Source organism: Myotis daubentonii, chromosome 2 (assembly GCF_963259705.1).
Source record: "Myotis daubentonii chromosome 2, mMyoDau2.1, whole genome shotgun sequence".
Lineage (NCBI taxonomy): Eukaryota > Metazoa > Chordata > Mammalia > Chiroptera > Vespertilionidae > Myotis > Myotis daubentonii.
In genome coordinates, this window is record NC_081841.1 from 21,623,700 (window position 1) to 21,640,918 (window position 17,219).

Consider the following 17,219-nt stretch of genomic DNA (forward strand, 5'->3'; position numbering starts at 1 on the left):
AGGCTGCTCCTCTGGCAGCGGGCATGATGGTGGTGGGGTACCTGGCCCGAGTGGACTTGTCACCATCCCACCCAGCGGGACCCAGGTCCGGCCCCGGGCTCCCACCGCCACTCAGAAGACCACTCCCTCCAGGAGCAGAGCTTTAATTCTCCAGTTTTAGTGTATTTACAGAAGTCCAAGCTCCAGCGGGAGGCTCCAGGGTGTGTGCCTGTCCCTGCCGGGGAGAGTCCAGCTTACTCTGTGCTTGTCCAGGCAGGGACTGGAGGGGTGCCAGGTTTCGATTAGCATGACATAGTTGATACGGATTGCTTATGGGCTGTGGAAAAGGCCCAGGGACCAACCAGGGCTGCTAAAGGGCCTTGATGGGTCCTCCAGGCAAAACAGGAATGAGGCATGGCGCCTGCCGTCCCAACCACCCGCTTGGGCTCGGGGCACACTCAGACTCTCACAACCGCACACAACGCATCTATCCATCTCCATTCTCTCCCTCTCTCTCACACACACACATACACGCACACGCACACGCACACGCACAGCTGACCCTCCGGCAGTGCTCAGCTGAGAGAGCTCTGAACACTGAGGGAGTAGCACCAAGTAAGTGGCTGCCAGCTCATGCCTGCCCCTCCAAGACCCTTCCTCTGCAGAAAAAAAAAGAGGTCCAGAGGGCATCTTGCGAAGTCCTTCAGAGGTCCCCCGGCAGGAAGTCTTCGGGTCCTCGGGGCAGGCCCCTTCCGAGGGCATGGCCTCATCGGGGAAGGTGCGGCTGCAGGGAGAGGGAGGCGGGGCCGCACAGAGCCGCCTCGATTTCCTCCAGGCAGCCCCCCAGGTCCATGTCGCGGAGCACGAGCCTCAGCACCTCCAGCGTGGCCTCGCGCCGGGGCGTGCGCTGCCGCCAGGCCGCCAGCATGCTGTACTGCGCCTCCCGCAGGCAGCGGCCGTTCTGCAGCTCCAGCCGCTCGATCTCGTTCTCGCTCAGCCCCAGGCGCCGCATGAACTCCTTCCAGCGCAACACGGGCACGCAGTCCACCAGGGCGTACAGCATGGCTGGGTCCGCTGCAAGGAAGCGGGGGTGAACATGGGGCTGCGGCTCCCAGGCCCGGCCGGCTCCCGGCTCATGCATCTGCTCTCTTGGAGCCCCACCCGCCTGCACCCCCACCGGGCTTCCTGGCTGGGCGCTCACCCTCTGGGCGCTGCGTGTAGGTGCTGCCTTCCCACTTCTGAAGAAGCGTGGCCGTGGGGGCGGAGGCTGGAGCCGCCGTGAGGAGAGGGCCGGCCTGCTGGTGGGATGGGGCCATCTCTCTGGGCGGTGGTGCAGCTCTGAAGTCGTGCCAGTCACCAGGGGTAAAGGTGGAACTTGGCATGGAGCTGGGGATGGGACTGAAGCCTGTGGTGGGGCTGAAGCCAGGGGCGGTGGCCAGGAGCTCCGGCACCCCCTGAAAGAGACGAGGTACAGCATTCGTGGGGAGAGTGAAAACAGCCCGGCCCTCTTCATTCTGGATGGGGTTGGGGCTAGAGGGAGTTAGGGGATCCTCAGGGTCAGGGGCGACAATACCTAATTTGATTCTTACAAGATTACAAGGGACAGAGAAGCGGGGGAGGGATCCCTGGTTTCATCTTACCTCCTTTACAGGTGTCGATTTCCCACAAACTGAGAAAAAAAATGAGAGACAATGTCACAAATTTCACTTCCCCTCTCAGCCCTGGCGCCCATCCTGGGGCTGGCCCTGGGGACTTGTGGTGACATGCTTCAGGGCCTATGTAGTCCCAGGGATGAGAGAGCTACTGATGCAGTGTGACCTCTTACCACCATCCAGGGCCACCTCCCACCAAGGGAGCCCCACAGCGAACTAGGGGGATGCTCACTCCCCTCCTCACTGGCGCGCTGGTGCCTCTTACCACACCGGTGGGTCTTACCACCCGGCCTCCTCTCACGTCCCCACTGGCACCCTTTCCCCTCCCAGAGGCCCCACTCACCAATGGACTGGAGCTTGGGCTTCCACCGTTGGAAGTGGCATGTTAAGCCCATGAAGAGGAGGCATAAAAGGCAGAAACCAAAGAAGATCACCAGGGACAACAGCACTGGGGACAAAGCAGATTGTGATCAGGGCGGGCTGCAGGAGGAAGCCGGGGCAAGGTTACGACAGGGCAGGTGAGCATGGGCACCCGGTTATTTCTCCTCACCTGAGTCCGGAGAGCCCCCAATAACTTCACCTGTGGATGGGCACAACTTTGTGCACTCCGTGTTTTTCTCACAACTAAAGGAAGAAATTGCGCAGGTGAGTAGGGGCCCTACCATAGGAATACAGGTTAAAAAATAAAGAAAAAAAACACATTGTTGAGGAGTCTCTGCTTTACAAGTATTTTAACTACCTCTTGAAAAAGAATGAAAATTAAAACTAGCTTGGGAATTGATGCAAAGGAATGAAACAAATGAACCACAAAATCATCTAATTTAGCCCTCGCTGGTCTGGCTCAGGGGATAGAGCGTCAGCCTGCAGACTGAAGGGTCCCGGGTTCAATTACGATCAAGGGCACATGTCTGGGTTGTGGGTTCAGTTTCCAGTAGGGGGCGTGCAGGAAGTAGCCAATCAATGATTCTTTCTCATCATTGATGTTTCTATCTCTCCCTCTCTGAAATCAATAAAAAATATTTTTTAAATAATTTAAAACTGTAATTGATCTTGAAGAGGCTGTGTAGGAAAACAGTTAAAAGCAGTCAGGGTTGGGGTTTAATTCCAGCCCAGTCATAGGCTAGCAGTGTGACTCCAAGCAAGTCATGTAACCTGTATGTCTCAGTATCCTCATCAGGAAAACAGGGATCCTACCCACCTATCAGGATTGAGGACTGAGTGAGAAAATCCTGCCTGACATATATATAGTAAGTGCTCAACAAATGGTAGCTGTCATTGGATTGTTACTTTATCATTGTTCTGCTGAAGAGAATCCTGTGGCAAAGAGAGGTTAAAGAGCTTTTTCTCAAGATGGCACTGCTATAGACAATACCTGACTTTGAGGGAGGGGTCCAACATGCATGTGAAAAATTTAAAAATACACATTGCTGGCCGGCACCAGACAGCACTCTAGAACAAACACATCTTCCCATGTTGGGAGCGGTTACTGGGCAGCGTGGAGTGATGAGAACTCCATGGGAGGCCTAGAAGGACCTTGAAAATGTGAGTTCTCACCAGGAATCTGAAAGCAGAAAGATTCAGATTCACAAGTGCATGATGAGAACCATATGGGATGGGTGTAAAGCTCTTTCAAGCAGAGACAAAACTTAGCGGGAAAAAGAAGAGTTTCTTGTCGGACATTTTGTGGCTATATATCGTGGTTCTTACAACTTCGCCAAGTGGATGTCATTATACCCTTACTTTTTTTTAACATATTTTATTGATTTTTAGAGAGAGGAGGGGAGAGGGAGAGAGAGAAACAAACATCAATAATGAGAGAGAATCATTGATCAGCTGCCTTCTGCATGCCCTCTCCTGGGGATGGAGCCTGCAAGCCGGGTTTGTGCCTTGACAGGGAATGGAATCGTGACCTCCTGGTTCATGGGCCAATGCTCAGTCACATGAGCCACACTTGCCAGGCATTACTCATACTTTAAAGGTAAAAAAAATCTAAGACTCAGAGATGTTACATCACTTGCCCAAAGGTGCACAGCCAATAAATGGCTAGGTTGAGATTTAAACCCAGGTCAGTTCAACTTTAGAGCTCTCAGAGTTTTTTCTTTGCAAGCAAGTATGCAAGAACAGCCAGGAGTGAGGAGGCCTGGTCAAAGGGACTGGGGAGGAAATACCATATCGCATGAAACCTACGATACCATCAACACTAGGAGGCACCATTATTTGCATAAAACACTCACACAGAGCTACCAGTTAAACCATGCCACAGCATCCATTGTTGTCAGATGCAGTCTGATTTCAGAGATGTGAATTAATTATAGGCACTGTCACCCAAGGATTTCAATGTCAAAAAAAGAGGAATCTGAATGCCTGAGTTAGGGGAACTACAAGTCCCTGGTGTCTGAGCCTCTATCCCCAAAGACTTCTTAAGATTTGACCGATAAGTTGGGAGAAAGGAGAAGGTCTACCTGCTGTCTTGACATGAAGTGTCTCCCACTCAAACAACCAGTGGGAGCCAGAGCACCCTGGGGTGTCCCCCTTGTCCTGCTGGTGGCTCTCACCACAGCCACCCCGTGCCCCCTGACCCAGTGCCCAGCAGCTGGGAGATACTCACTTATCACAGGGGACGCACTTGTTGTCTTTTAGGAAGAACCCTGTGTGGCAGGTGCACACGGTGTTCTGCTTCGCACTGCCTGTGAAGAGAGGGGCAGCACAGTTACAGGAGGGCTGGCCTGCAGCCTGAGGAGCAGGGCGGGAGCCGGGAGGACCCAGGATAGATGGCCCGAGTGGAGGTGTCCCCACAGACTGCAGGAGTGGGAAGGATAGAAAGTGCTGCCTCTTGGGGAAGGAGTGCAGAAAGGGGGAGACCCTCCCCCTAAGACAGGGCCCACCCCTGCAATGAGGATGGGGCTGGGGTCAGGAGGGCCATGCTCACAGGAGATTTGCACCGTGCCATTGAGGCAGGGGCTGCAGTTCCGGCACCGGAAAAGAGTGTCACTCAAAGACTCCTGGTACTGGTTCTTCTTGCAGCCACACACGGTGTTCTGATCCACTGTGCAAGGAGAAATCTCCACCTGGTCCATTTCTGGTGAGAGGAAGAGATGGGGTAGGAGCCTCTCCTCTCTCTGTGGCACGCACTCACGCCCACCCACGCACTCTATCTCACAGGCACACGCACTTCTGCCCGCACCCAGCAGCACAGACTTGCACACCCTCCCAGGTGGATAGGCACGCACACCCTTCTCAATGCCCACCTGGCCCATCCTACTTGGAGCCCTTGCCCTCTCCTGAGACTCACCTTTCCGGCATATGGAGCAGCTGATGCATTGACTGAGGTAGTTCTCCGAAGCAGTATAGGTGCCGTTTTCACACTTCTTGCATTCTGTGTCCCGCCCTGGGGCTGGACAGTCATTGTACCGGTAGGTCCCTGTGATTGGGAGGGTCTGGATGAGGCTGCAGCGAGAGCTCATGGAAGGAGCTCCATGCTAGGGAAAGCAGCCTGGGCCACCTCTCCAGAGAGGAAAGGAGGGAGAAAATCTCAGCCAGAGAGAAGCAGCTAAGTTAGGAGACTTGGGGACAAAAGGAAAGAAAGTAGCAGGACCCATAACGAGGAGATTCACGGTTACCACTTCCTCCTACCTTTATGGCACTTTGTACAGCAGATGGAGCTATTAAGAGAGTGGACGTATTTTCCGTGGGGACACTGGCTCTCTCTCTTCTCCCGGTTCCTGGAGTGAGGGACCAGACCAATAACCCCTGAGGGGTATATTTCCACCAACAGAGCCAGGAGCACCTGGGGAAGAATTAGTAGAGGAGATCCCATCAGGATCTAAGCTTGAACAGCTGGCACCGTGCAATCGCGTGCTTAACTGTCCTCTAGTTGTTCTGTGTAGTAATGACCTATGTCCCTTCAACTCAAGTCTGGGGGACCCCAGGCCCAGCTGTATCTTTATCCTTATTTCCCCATAGCAGCTAACAGTGTTGGACACAGGGCAGATGTTCAAGGGAGGTGTTTTGTCTTTTTAATTGGGGACTGATCGGTTACCTCAGTTCTGCCCCTTCCTTCCCAATAAGCAGTCCCAAGGAATGAGCTTGTTTCTCCATCTGAGTGCTGTGTTACCACAGAGTGAACGTTCGCAGAGGTGGCCAGGGGGTCTGTGCCCTTTTCCTCTTTTATGTTATACCAGCAACAAGGTTCTCAGTCACATCACAGTGGAATGGAGGTATTCCATGTCCCTGTGGGCACCACTCCTGGGCAGCACGCAGAAGCAAGTTTCTTGATAAATTTCTTGTATCAAAAACTCACTCAGAATCCCACCCTCAGACTCTATGCCACACCCCTTCCACCACCTAATCTGCACAGATACTCCAGGTCGGCCAGGGCCAGTGGGAGGGGAGTCAAAGAATGGGGGGGGGGGGGGTGACAAAATTCCCATGAAGACAGGAGTAGGCAAAGGCATGTCGGTTACATGCAGCTGGCACTGGCCAGAGGCTGGGGATCCAGCTTAAGTCTCAGTCAAGTCAGGAGCAAAGGGGGGGCCAGGGAGTCCCGAAGCTCTTTGCACACCGAGGCACACTCTGGAAGCCTTGGGCAAGCCCATGGCAGCTGACTCACTGGCCCATTTCTGGCTTAGGTGCCTGGACAGCAAAGCCAGGGGTCAGTGCTGAGCTCCATCCAACCCAGACTTTGCTCTTTGTCAGCCTCTTGCTGGCTTTTCCTAGTTCTCAGTTTTTGTTTCTCTGCTGTAAGAGCTGTTTATGTAAAGAAAAGAGGATGTCCTCAAAGTACATTAAATAATGGGGAGCCACAGACTCATCAGGTCACGGAAACCTCGGCCCGGACAGGAGGGCCTAGCAGCCCACAGCCCCAGGGGCCCCGCATATCAACAGGCAGTTAGGCAGCTCACACACCTCAGTCACCCCCTGGCAGACGCTGCAGCAACCTAAACGCCCGGGCCTCGGGCATCCACAGGGGAAGCCTCGCTCAGAAACAGCAGCAAACCGGAGCAGCTCCCCAAGAGGCATGCCCCCCTCCTCAGAGGGCAGCGGCCCTTCCTGGCCCACTCCGGGCGGTGGGCAGGCGGGCAGGCAGGCAGGCGCTGCAGCATTTCCCCTGAGCAGGCCTGGGGCTTCCAGGGCAACAGGAAGAGTGTGAGAAGTTAATGAGAAGAACTTCCTGATCCCAAAAGGAGAGCTTTCCCGAAGGAGAGCTCAGCACCTAAGGTCGTGGGCACTTGGCATTCCATCCAGGAGGCTGGGAGCCAAGCCAACCAGCAAAGGCAGAGCCAGGAAGAAGGGGGGGGGGGATTGCGGGGGGGGGGGGGCGCGTGGGAGGGGGGCTTCCAGTTCCAGGACAGTCTTGGGGGGAGCTTTTCAGGGACCTCATCCTGTGAAGAATAAACTTCCAGGACTGCGGGAGGGAGGGAAGCTTTCTCGGCCACGTGTCCCCTCTCCAGCAGCACTTTGGGGGTTAAGTCAAATCCGGGAAAGGGAAATCTTTTCCCAGAAGCACCGCCCAGTGACTCAGGCCAAAGGGAGGGAGAGGACCTGGGGGAGGGGAGAGGGAACCAGCAGTTCCCCAGCTCCTCAGGGGTCATGAGTCAGCAGAAAGACTAAGGGGCCAGCCAGCAGTTGGTAGCACCGGATCCCTTCCTCCTGTGCGCCCCCTTTCCTCCCTCCCCGCCCTCTCAAAAGAGCCAGGCAACCGACCCCTGTCCCACTAGGCCCCTGTATTTCGGGAAGTGGCTCCCTCTCCCATTCCATCCCAAAGGGAAGTCTCCCTCGACCCCTGGCTTCCTCCCATCAAGTCACTACCCACCCCTCCCTGAGAGCCACTCAATCCCTTCCCCAATTCCTTCCCACCCCCCAGCATCCTTCCTTTAGACTAGGCCCAGTCCTGGCTCCTCCTCCCAGTTCAACCCGTCCCTACAGATGAGCCCCATCCCTGGGTTCTCTCCCAGGCCCCAGTTCCAGAAGGAAGCCAGCTAAGGCTTCCCACAGCCTGGCTGCCAGGTTCTGACCAGTTAGGTTGAGTTTGGGGACTTCTCTGGGCTCCCAGATGATCCTTAGGAAATAAAGCTAGTTCTGCCTCCTCAGCCCCTCCCCAAACACACAGGCAGCACAGGAAAACCTCGGAGCCCTGAATACCCTCGTCCAGGAGAGAACAAACAAGAAGGGATGCCAGACAGTCAGTACCATCGCCCAGGTCTCTTGTGGGCCCAGCAGCGGCACTGTTTGTTAGCACTGGCTGGCTCCAGTGAGCGCCATCCTTAGCAGCTGCATCTTGCAGCAAAACAGCAGAAGCAGGTGAGCTCAGAGCACCCAGACCCCAGCTTGTGTAACTGTAACTTGGAGCAGGGGAAGGGCAGGAAGCCGGGGGTGCCTGTGGAGAGACAGCTGAGGGGGTGGCCCAGCACCCCTTCAACTCCCCCACAACTTCCGTCTGGGGAGGCTTTGAAGTTCGACTTCCTGTGCTGGGGCTGCAGCAGGGGGTGGAAAGCGACCCTGTGGTCTACTCTGACCCAGCCATCTCGCCAGACTGCTCAGCTGTTCCCTTCCCCCGTAAGAATTTTCTAAAGACTTTTATTGGTTTTTAGAGAGAGAAGAAACGAGAGAAACATCAGAGGGGAAACATGGATCAGCTGCCTCCTGCACATCCCCTACCAGGGATTGAGCCCGCAACCCAGGCATGTGCCCTGACCAGGAACTGAACCAGCAACCTTTCGGTGCACGGGACGATGCCCAACCAGCTGAGCCACATGGGCTAGGGCCCCTGTAAGAATTTGTCCATTACACTGTGTTTGTTCACTTAATGTCAGAACCTTTGAGGAGCTCATGCAGCTTCTCTAAAGCCCCGTTGCAATCCCACCTCCCTGCCCTGAAGCCCTCCATTAATGAGGCTTCCCCTACCCAAGCTCATTGGATGCTCAGCCCCCTGTGAACTTTAATAACACGAATTAACTTTATGTATTCTTGGCACTTATCATAATAGAATTATCTTGGGTAAGTAGATATGATCTTCCCACTAGACCATAAACTCTCTAAGAGACCAGAGAGAGTATCTTGGTCAGAGATAGTGGCCTATCTTCTTGGGTATCTTCTCAGCACCCAGAACTTGGGGAGCAAAAAAAAAACAAAACAAGGTTGACCTAATGGCTGATCTGCCCTCCACTCCAGGTGAAGCCAATGATTTCCAAAGAGGGAGTCAGTGTCCCGCCTCCCCTTAGGAATATGTTTATCTCCAGGGGAGAGTTCTTAAAGTACCCGCCTCCATCCCACACATGCACACCCTCACTGGAGATTGTGATAAGTGCCCCCCCCCCCCCCACACACACACACACACTCTCCCTTTGAGAGTCACTGGTGAGTAAAAGCAGCACCTACGAATGATACAAAGGCCGATAAGAGTTTGAGAACCTCTGCTCTGGCTTGTTAAGACACGTACTTCACTTGGCTATTCCCCGGACCCTTCGCAGGCCCCGAATTAAATCCATCAATCTCCTGCCCTAGAAAAATGTCGCACCACCAACTTCTCAGCACCAATGCTGAGACCTCTGCCACCTTTCTCTCCTCAGGGCCCTCCCCACCTCTGCTGCCATCCAGTCGGTCATTCCTCTTGCCAGTCCCTCCTCTGTGATCTCAAGGCCCTCTCCATGTCCATGATTGCCTCACACCTGGATTCCTGCAACTGCCATCCAGCAGACTGCCAGCCCCTTTCCTGCTCCAACCCATCCCACAGACTTCCTTATCTGCACTCATGCTTCAACTTGCACCCACATGTGTGGGAATCTTCCTCTCCAGAACCTGACCTCGACATCATTTCCACAGGTCACTGCTATCCTGAGAATAGCAGAGGTGTCTCACTACTATTCTGAACACATTCCTGGTCAGTGGGCCCTCAGAGAACCCTTTCTGAATGAATGAATGAATGAATGAATGAATGAATGAATGAATTCCTGCACCTGGGACCACAGTTCAAGATTCTCTTTTCATCCCCTCCCACACTCCCTCCAATTTTCTCATTTCTTTCTTTTTTTTCAATCTTCACCCGAGGATATTTTTCCATTGATTTTTAGAGAAAGTGGAAGAGAGAGGAAAAGACAGAGAGAAATATCAATGTGAGAGAAACACATTGATTGGTTGACACCCGCATGAGCCCTGACCAGGGACCCAGCAAGGGGAGGAGCCTGAAACAGAGGTCCGTGCACTTGACCGGAATTGTGCCCTTGACCGGAATCAAATCCGGGACCCTTCGCTCTGCAGGCCAATGCTCTATCACTGAGCCAAACCCACTAGGGCTCATTTCTTTCTTTTTTTAAATTTTTAATCTTTTTTATTTTATTATTGATTTTAGAGAGGAAGGAAGGGGAAAAGAGAGGGAGAGAAACATCATTGAGAAAAACATTGATTAGGGGATTGAGCCTGCAACCCAGGCATGTGCCCTGGCTGGGAATCGAACCAGTGACCTCTCGGTGCATGGGACGGACAACACTCAACCAACTGAGCCATATCAGCCAAGGTTCTTCTCTTTTATTGTTCCTCAACATGGTCTTCCACTCCAGCCAAGGCGTTCAGCTTCCTGCCACCACCACCCAATACAAAAACCCCTCTCTCCTTTCCTCTAATTTTCCTCAACCAGTCTCCCTTCTTTCTAGCCACCCTGCCGGTCAGTGACTTCGAATCTCAACTCTAAATCCACTTTTCCTTTCTTTTTTTTCTCCTCACCCCAGAATATATGTTCATTGATTTTTAGAGAGAGAGGAAGAATGAGAGAGAAACATGGATCCGTTGCCTCCCATATGCACCCCACACCCCGACTGTACCCCATGTCCTGACCGGGATGGAATTGCAACCTTAGGTATGTGCCCTGACTGAGAATAAAACCTGAAACCTTTTGGTTGATGGGATGACACTCCAACCAACTCAGCCATCCAGCCAAGGCAAATCCACTTTTCTACAAGGTTTTCCCTACCTCACCCCATCTAACCAATCTTTTGTTCCTTTATTCAGTCAACAAATAGTTAAGGAGCAATCAATCTATGCCCCAGGGCCCTGGCCAGTGTGGCTCAGATGGTTGAGCATCGACCTGTCCCAGGCACCAAAAGGTCCCCCGTTTAATTCCTGGTCAGGGCACATACCCATGGTGTGGGCTCCATCCCTGGTCAGAGGAAGTCTGAGGAGATTTCTGGAAGAGAAAGTTAACACCCTGAGGAAGGAGAGGAAGGAGCCATAGGTGGGCAGGGACTCAGAAGAAACGGCATCACAGGTGGGAAATGCAACTGATCAGTGTTTCTCTCTCTCTCTCCCTCTCCTTTCCTCTCTCTCTAAAAAAAAATCAATAAAATCATATATTTTTTCAAAATCTACGCACCAGGGAGGCAGAGATGAAACAACACCGCTCATGCTCTCATGAGTTCTCCAGTTGCAGACAGCCACTTGTAGGCTCTGCGGTCTGGGCACAGGAGCACAGACACTAGAGTTGAGGTCTGCTACCCAAGAAAAGGCAGCTGGACAACACTCCATTGGTGTCCCAGGGCACCACGTCACGATGCTTTCGTGAAGATTTCCCTCCACACTGTTCCAAAATCACATTTTTGCTGAAAGCTGTCTTGGCTCCTAGACTGTAAGCTTTTTGAGAGTAGCAACGTCCTGTTTGCTTGTCACGCTCTCTCCTGTATTCTTTCCCACTCCCTTCCCAACACACACACACACACACACACACACACACACACACACACACACACACAAATACACACTGTGTGCTCTGAATTGCCCACTGAATGGTGAGCTGCTGGAAAGTTCATGGACAGCCTTATCCAGACCTTGCCTACCTCCCATTTCCCCTCCAACTCCAGACTGAGCTGGTGTCAGATTCTCACCTGGGCTGGATCAGATCAGCCCCAGCCCCCAGACACTTTCCTTTATTTGTGTCCCCTGGTTTCCAAATGCAGTAGCTATCAAGTAATGACTACCGTACTTTACTATGGACTCCTAACACTAACGATGTAAAAGCTAGCATTTACGGAGCACTTTCTATTTGCTATATCCTATCCCTCTTCTAGAATGTAGACTCTATGAGTGATTTTGTGTATTCTGTAGTCCCAACACCTGAAACAATGTCTCTAGCACAGAGCAGACACTTAATAAATTGAATATTTAATCTATATCGATCTATTTAATCTTCCAAACAACATTATGAGGTAGTGACTATTACGTTCATGTTAGAGATAAGGAAACGATGGCATGGAGGGGTTATATAACCTGCTCAAGTTTAGACAACTAGCATGTGAGGGAGCCAGAACTGAATCTACTGCCAAAAAGATAAGATAGCAGAGCTGCTGGATGGGGTGACCTGGGAGGCCAGCCATGAGAGAAGGGAAGAGATGGGGCTGGGAGACAGGAGGTGGGAGAACCTGAAGATTAGGGTAGAGAGAGGTTGTGTGGGACACTAAGGTCTAGAAATATGGAAAAGAGAGGGAGAGGGAGGCAACTCAAGAGAAAGGGTTTCCAAAAGGAGACTCTGAGAAGTCTGAGGAGATTCCTGGAAGAGAAAGTTAACACCCTGAGGGAGGAGAGGAAGGAGCCATGGGTGGGCAGGGACTCAGAAGAAACTGGGCATCACAGGTGAGAAATGCACCTAGCCAGGTGTGTGTGTGGGGGGGGGGGGGGGGCGGGACTTGGGGCATCTGCACAGGGTGACTCCAGACACGGAGAGTGATAAGGGATACCTGACATAAGACCAAGGCAAGAGAAAGGGACATTTTCCAGTGACGAAAACAACTTTCTTCCAACTTCCTCAAACTGACTCTAGAAGAAACCAAGGGATTGTTGTCTAGGGCTGTGGGGAGGGGCCGGCAGGCAGGCAGAGGGACAGTGTCCAGGTGGAGCTGGTGCTAGCTACCTAGAGAGGGGCAGTCCAGCGGAGGCCACCAGCCTGGAAACTGAGGCGGAGGCAGAGGTTGAAGAATGCCCCCATTGGTACCAGATTTACCACTGAAAGTGTGGCATCTCAAAACAAACAAGAACGACCCCAGTGGGAGGCCTCAGCCTGGGGGGAGCACTGGACATGCTCTCCACAGGCGGCCCATGCCAGTTCCCACTCCATTCCCACATAGCTCCCGCCATATGCCACCCCAAACTTACCACACCCACCTACCCCCTCTCCCAGACTCTGTTTCCCCACTTCACTATCACCCAACTCCTGCCTCTAGCAGGGTTTGCTCTCCTGCTGGCAGCCGCACCTCCACACCCCAACTCACTCCTGGGTCGGCCAGCTGACCAGAGGGCCTGGCCAGAGTTCTGAATCATCTGGAATCTGAGAGACTGACTTCTTCCCCCACTCCTTTCCTTTCCCTACCAAATCTGCCCCACCCTCGGCCATCACCTGTCCCCACTTTTTCAGACACCCCTTAACCCCAGCAAACTTCCTTGGCTATCAGGAGCCAGAGCTCCCTTTCATTCCCCACCTTTCAAACTCCTCCCCTGCCCCTGATTCAGAGAAACCTGGGCTTCTGGCTGAGGTCAGGCCATGGGCCCTCTCCCCGCGGCGGCGAGGGCTCCTTCCAGCCCGCCGGCGGCACCCTGCGCCCACCAGCCTCCTCCGCCCTGGTCCCTGGTCTCACCAGTGGCAGCAGTGGGCCAGGCACGGTGGGGAGGCCCATGTCCGGCCAGCTGTGGCCTCTTACTCCCCCATCAGGGCCCAGGCAGCAGAGGCAGCAGTGGTGGCGGCAGGCGAAGTGGCATCCACCGAGTCCCGGAGTCCCGGGATGAGCCGGTCAGGAGATCCCAAGAGGAGCCCTGGCCTTAGGTGGGGGAGTGAGGGTTGAGCTTGGGATGAAGATCAGGATCCAGTCCCAGGGGCCTCAAACCCCGAAGGCCAGAACCCGAGCCTGAGCCCGGACTACGAGAAAGAGGTGGGAGGGAAAGGGAAAGAGGCTGATGGGTGTTGCAACAGCAAGACAGGAAGGACTTGGGGGAGGAGGCTGGAGGAGGCGGGTAGAGGAGGGAGGAGGGGGCAAAGGTTTTTTAACTCTTTGTAGCACAGTGGGAGGTTCCACAGTCCTGGATCCACCAACCTGACCCTCCCAACCAAACACCCACGCGCAGTAAGCCCCCTCCCTCCTCACCCCCATGCCCTGGCTTCTCCCAATTGAGTAGCAATAGACAGACCCAGGGCTTTGGATTCAAATTCCCTGGGGTACAGTTCAGAGTCCTCTGCTTTTTAGCTGGGTGGTCTTGGACAAACAATCTAAACTTTCTGAGCCTACTTTCCAATGTGCCAAATAGTGAGACCCCATTTCAAGTGGTTGCTGTAAAGATTGATTGAAACAGGGCAGATACGTGTCTGATACATGACAAGGACTCCGTGTTCCTCAGTAACACTTCCCGTTCTCCCAGAGTTCTCCACTGACACCCTCACCTCCCACTTTCTTGGGAATGTACCCCTCCAATCTAAACCTCCAAGTAAATCCTAACCCCAGTTTTCTGCCGGCTCGCGGCCTTCACACCCTCCCCCCAATCTGGTTCTCACCCAGCCTGTGCTAGGCTGCGTCTCACAGCTGCTGAGCCTGGCTCTGCCACCAAACATTGGTGGGACCTCACACAGCACCTCCACTGGGTCTTGGCTCCCTTGTTATGGAGTGAGAGGAACAATGCCTATCCCACCAACACAGGAAAGCGGTGTCACGAGGATTAATGAGATCATATCTGTGAAAACGCTTTGGGAATTCCAGATATCTCAATCAGATATTACTAATACGTTCCCAGAGCCCTTCTCCCAAATATCATTCTGTATTTCAGTCCAAAGCGACCTTCGAGATCATCTACTGCACCTTCTTGTTTTATAGATGAGGAAACTGAGAGCCAGAGACACACAGAGCATGTTCCCTGAAGACCCTGAAACCCAGGGGCCCATTTTGCTACCTTAGACACATGGCCACTTTTCTGTCTGGCCCTCTGGTTCAGACCCAACTCCCTGACTCTGGGCATTTTATGTCACCCCAATTCGTGCAGGACACCTCCAAAATGAATCACACAAGGGTACAATGTTCACTCAAATGTCCTCTGAACAAAATGACCTTCCCTCTACCCAGCCCAGGCCCGTGGTCCTCTGGTGGCTGAGTTTGCTAGAAATGCAGGAAGACAGAGGAGTGAGGTCCAAGGGCTTTGTGACTTGGAATCAGAGCTCCTGGTTCCTTCTCCCCTTGATCCAGCAGCTCAGCTCCCTACCCCAGGGTCCACCCTGCCTGGCTTTTCCTGGCCTCCCCTCTCTGATCCTAAGGACAGAGCATCCATAGGTGAGAATGGAGCTTGGATGTCCCCACCTTGGGCTGACTTGACTCCACCCCACCCCCCAGCCTCTGAAGAACTGGAGAGTTGAAGCTGGACTCAGAGGAACTCACCTCTACCAACACACAGGGAGCCTCCAAGGATAGTACAGTGGACCGGAAGCAGGGCTCTCAAAGCAGAGTCATTGGAATCAAGTGCAAGAGTCAGAACGCCCAGTTTCCACTGTGAAGAAGCAAGGAGGGCCACAGGCTCCTCACCTACAAAACGGGAACACCCCAGTACCCTCACGTCACAGGCACCGATAAGTAAATGCATACAAAGTGTTTAGCAAGTGTTTGCGGGATACCAAGGACTCAATAAGAAAGAGGCAGCAATATTAACCGTTTGTGTTAATGATTAATAATGACCTCAATGTCCTAGTTTTAATGTTACAAGGAATTTTAATAGTCTGTGCCAACTGTTCAAGCCATTACACATAGCCTGGTAGAAAAAGAGAATCTCTATCATTGTTCAGGATAAATGCTAATTCACTCAATAAGTTTAAAGTTTTGAGAAATGTGGTATTAAATTGTTTTTATTTTATTATTTTTTTAATCCTCACTCTAGAGGGAGTGGAAGGGGGGGAGGGAGGGAGAGAAACATCAATGTGAGAGAGACACATTGATTAGTTGCCTCCTGCACCCGCCCCAACCAGGGCTCGGGATCAACCTGCAACCCAGGTATGTGCCCTTGACCCAGAATTTAACCCACAACCCTTTGGTCTGAGGGCCGATGCTCTAACCACCGAGCAAACGAGCCAGGGCTCAATAAAATTGTTTTTAAAAAGATGGTGAGAGTTAGATAGACCTAGGAATATGAAAAGCTAACTAGTTTCATGGAGAAATTTCTTCCAGGGAAAGAAGAAGGAATAATGGTGAGAGAGGGAACGGGATAAGAGGAGCAAATTAGGGGATGACAGAATTGGTTGTTAGGGTCTATGGAGCAAAGGATACAGAAGAGAGCTTCAGATGGCAGAGTCCCCCCGCCCCATCACCTCTCTCTCTCTCTCTCTCTCTCTCTCTCTCTCTCTCTCTCTCTCACACACACACACACGCACACGCACACGCACACGCACACACTCCACAGCAGTACAGAGTGATCCAAAGGGCACTGACTCCAGATGAGGATGATGTGGGTTGCAGCCGCAGCCCTGCCATCCTGACTCTGTGGATCATAGAAAGGGACCCAGGTTCCAGGCTGGTTCTGTAAGAATCATGAACTTGAGCAAGTTATGTCTCCTGCTAAGGAAAAGAAGGCAACTTAACTGGATCCTCCCTAACACTCAAATTCTAACTCCTAACCCTGAGGTCCAGGGGCAGCATATAGATACAGGATGGAGAGAAGGAAACCCCACAGAGTGGAAACTCCACAGGACAAGACAACTCCAGGTGGGGAGGAGCTGACTGCCATTATCTGTAACAGGTCAGCTGTCCAACAGGACTGCCCACCCCAGCCAGAGGACAGGCCGCTGGGGACAGGTGGGGAAAAGCTGGGCTGTGGCAGAGAGTACACAGGGCGGACTGAGCCTGAGGGCTCTGACGGAAGAGACTGTTGTAACACCCTCATTTCCCTCTCATCAGCTTGAGTGTAGGAAAGGGAAGTCGGAAAGCACCGCATCAGTTCCTGGTCACAACCTTATCCATCTCTCCACTCCCTTCACCATCTCTTCCTCTTTTCCCAAGATGCACTTGGCTCCTCAGGACAGGGAGACTGTAATTGAGGGGAGTAAGATCAGGGCAGTAAGGGAAATGTCCGCAAAGTGACAAGGATGGGTAACTTCTAGGTTCCAAGTGTCATGCTGCAGTGCGGGGAGGAACCAGGGGCTCGAAAACCCGGGCTCCACTCAGACATCCCTCAGTCTCTCCTCTATTGAAACCTGGGAGGGCCTGGCTGGTGTGGTTCAGTGGTTGAGCATTGACCCATGAACCAGGAGGTCCCAGTTTGATTCCCAGTCAGGGCACATGCCCAGGTTGTGGGCTTGATCCCCAGTTGGGGGTGTGCCGGAGGCAGTTGATCAATGATTCTCTCTCATCACTGATGTTTCTATCTCTCTCTCCCTCTCCCTTCCTCTGTCTGAAATCAATAAAAAACATAGTTTTAAGAAATAACCTGGGAGGATTCCCACTGCTCTCACTCTAGGATGATGCAAGAATGAGAATACATGAGAATACACAGGCTTTGAGGGTCCAGAAGAATGTGGCCTGAGTCTCATCCTCCTCCAGCACAACTGTGCAGCTGATGGGGAGGGAGCAGATGAGGGCGTTATGT

The 17,219-nt window shown here is 52.8% G+C and overlaps 1 protein-coding gene across 1 annotated transcript; it reads right to left on the bottom strand.

Moving 5' to 3' along the window:
• Window positions 1–127: 127 nt before the first annotated feature.
• Window positions 128–13,579, bottom strand: TNFRSF1A (TNF receptor superfamily member 1A). The gene is made up of 10 exons (XM_059682001.1): window positions 13,247–13,579; window positions 5,265–5,418; window positions 4,924–5,052; window positions 4,561–4,710; window positions 4,240–4,318; window positions 2,182–2,255; window positions 1,975–2,079; window positions 1,620–1,648; window positions 1,181–1,433; window positions 128–1,053 (listed from the first exon to the last, which is right to left on the bottom strand). The coding sequence occupies exons 1-10, from the start codon at window positions 13,283–13,285 to the stop codon at window positions 746–748; spliced, it is 1,320 nt and encodes a 439-aa protein (XP_059537984.1). The 5' UTR covers window positions 13,286–13,579; the 3' UTR covers window positions 128–745.
• Between the last annotated feature and the right edge of the window lie 3,640 nt (window positions 13,580–17,219).

Coding starts and splice junctions, on each gene's coding strand:
- TNFRSF1A (XM_059682001.1), bottom strand. CDS start 13,285: ATGGGCCTCCCCACCGTGCCTGGCCCACTGCTGCCACTG. Junction 5,053..5,264: donor CTGTACAAAGTGCCATAAAG/GTAGGAGGAAGT, acceptor TCCCAATCACAG/GGACCTACCGGTACAATGAC. Junction 1,434..1,619: donor AATCGACACCTGTAAAGGAG/GTAAGATGAAAC, acceptor CGTCTCTTTCAG/GGGGTGCCGGAGCTCCTGGC.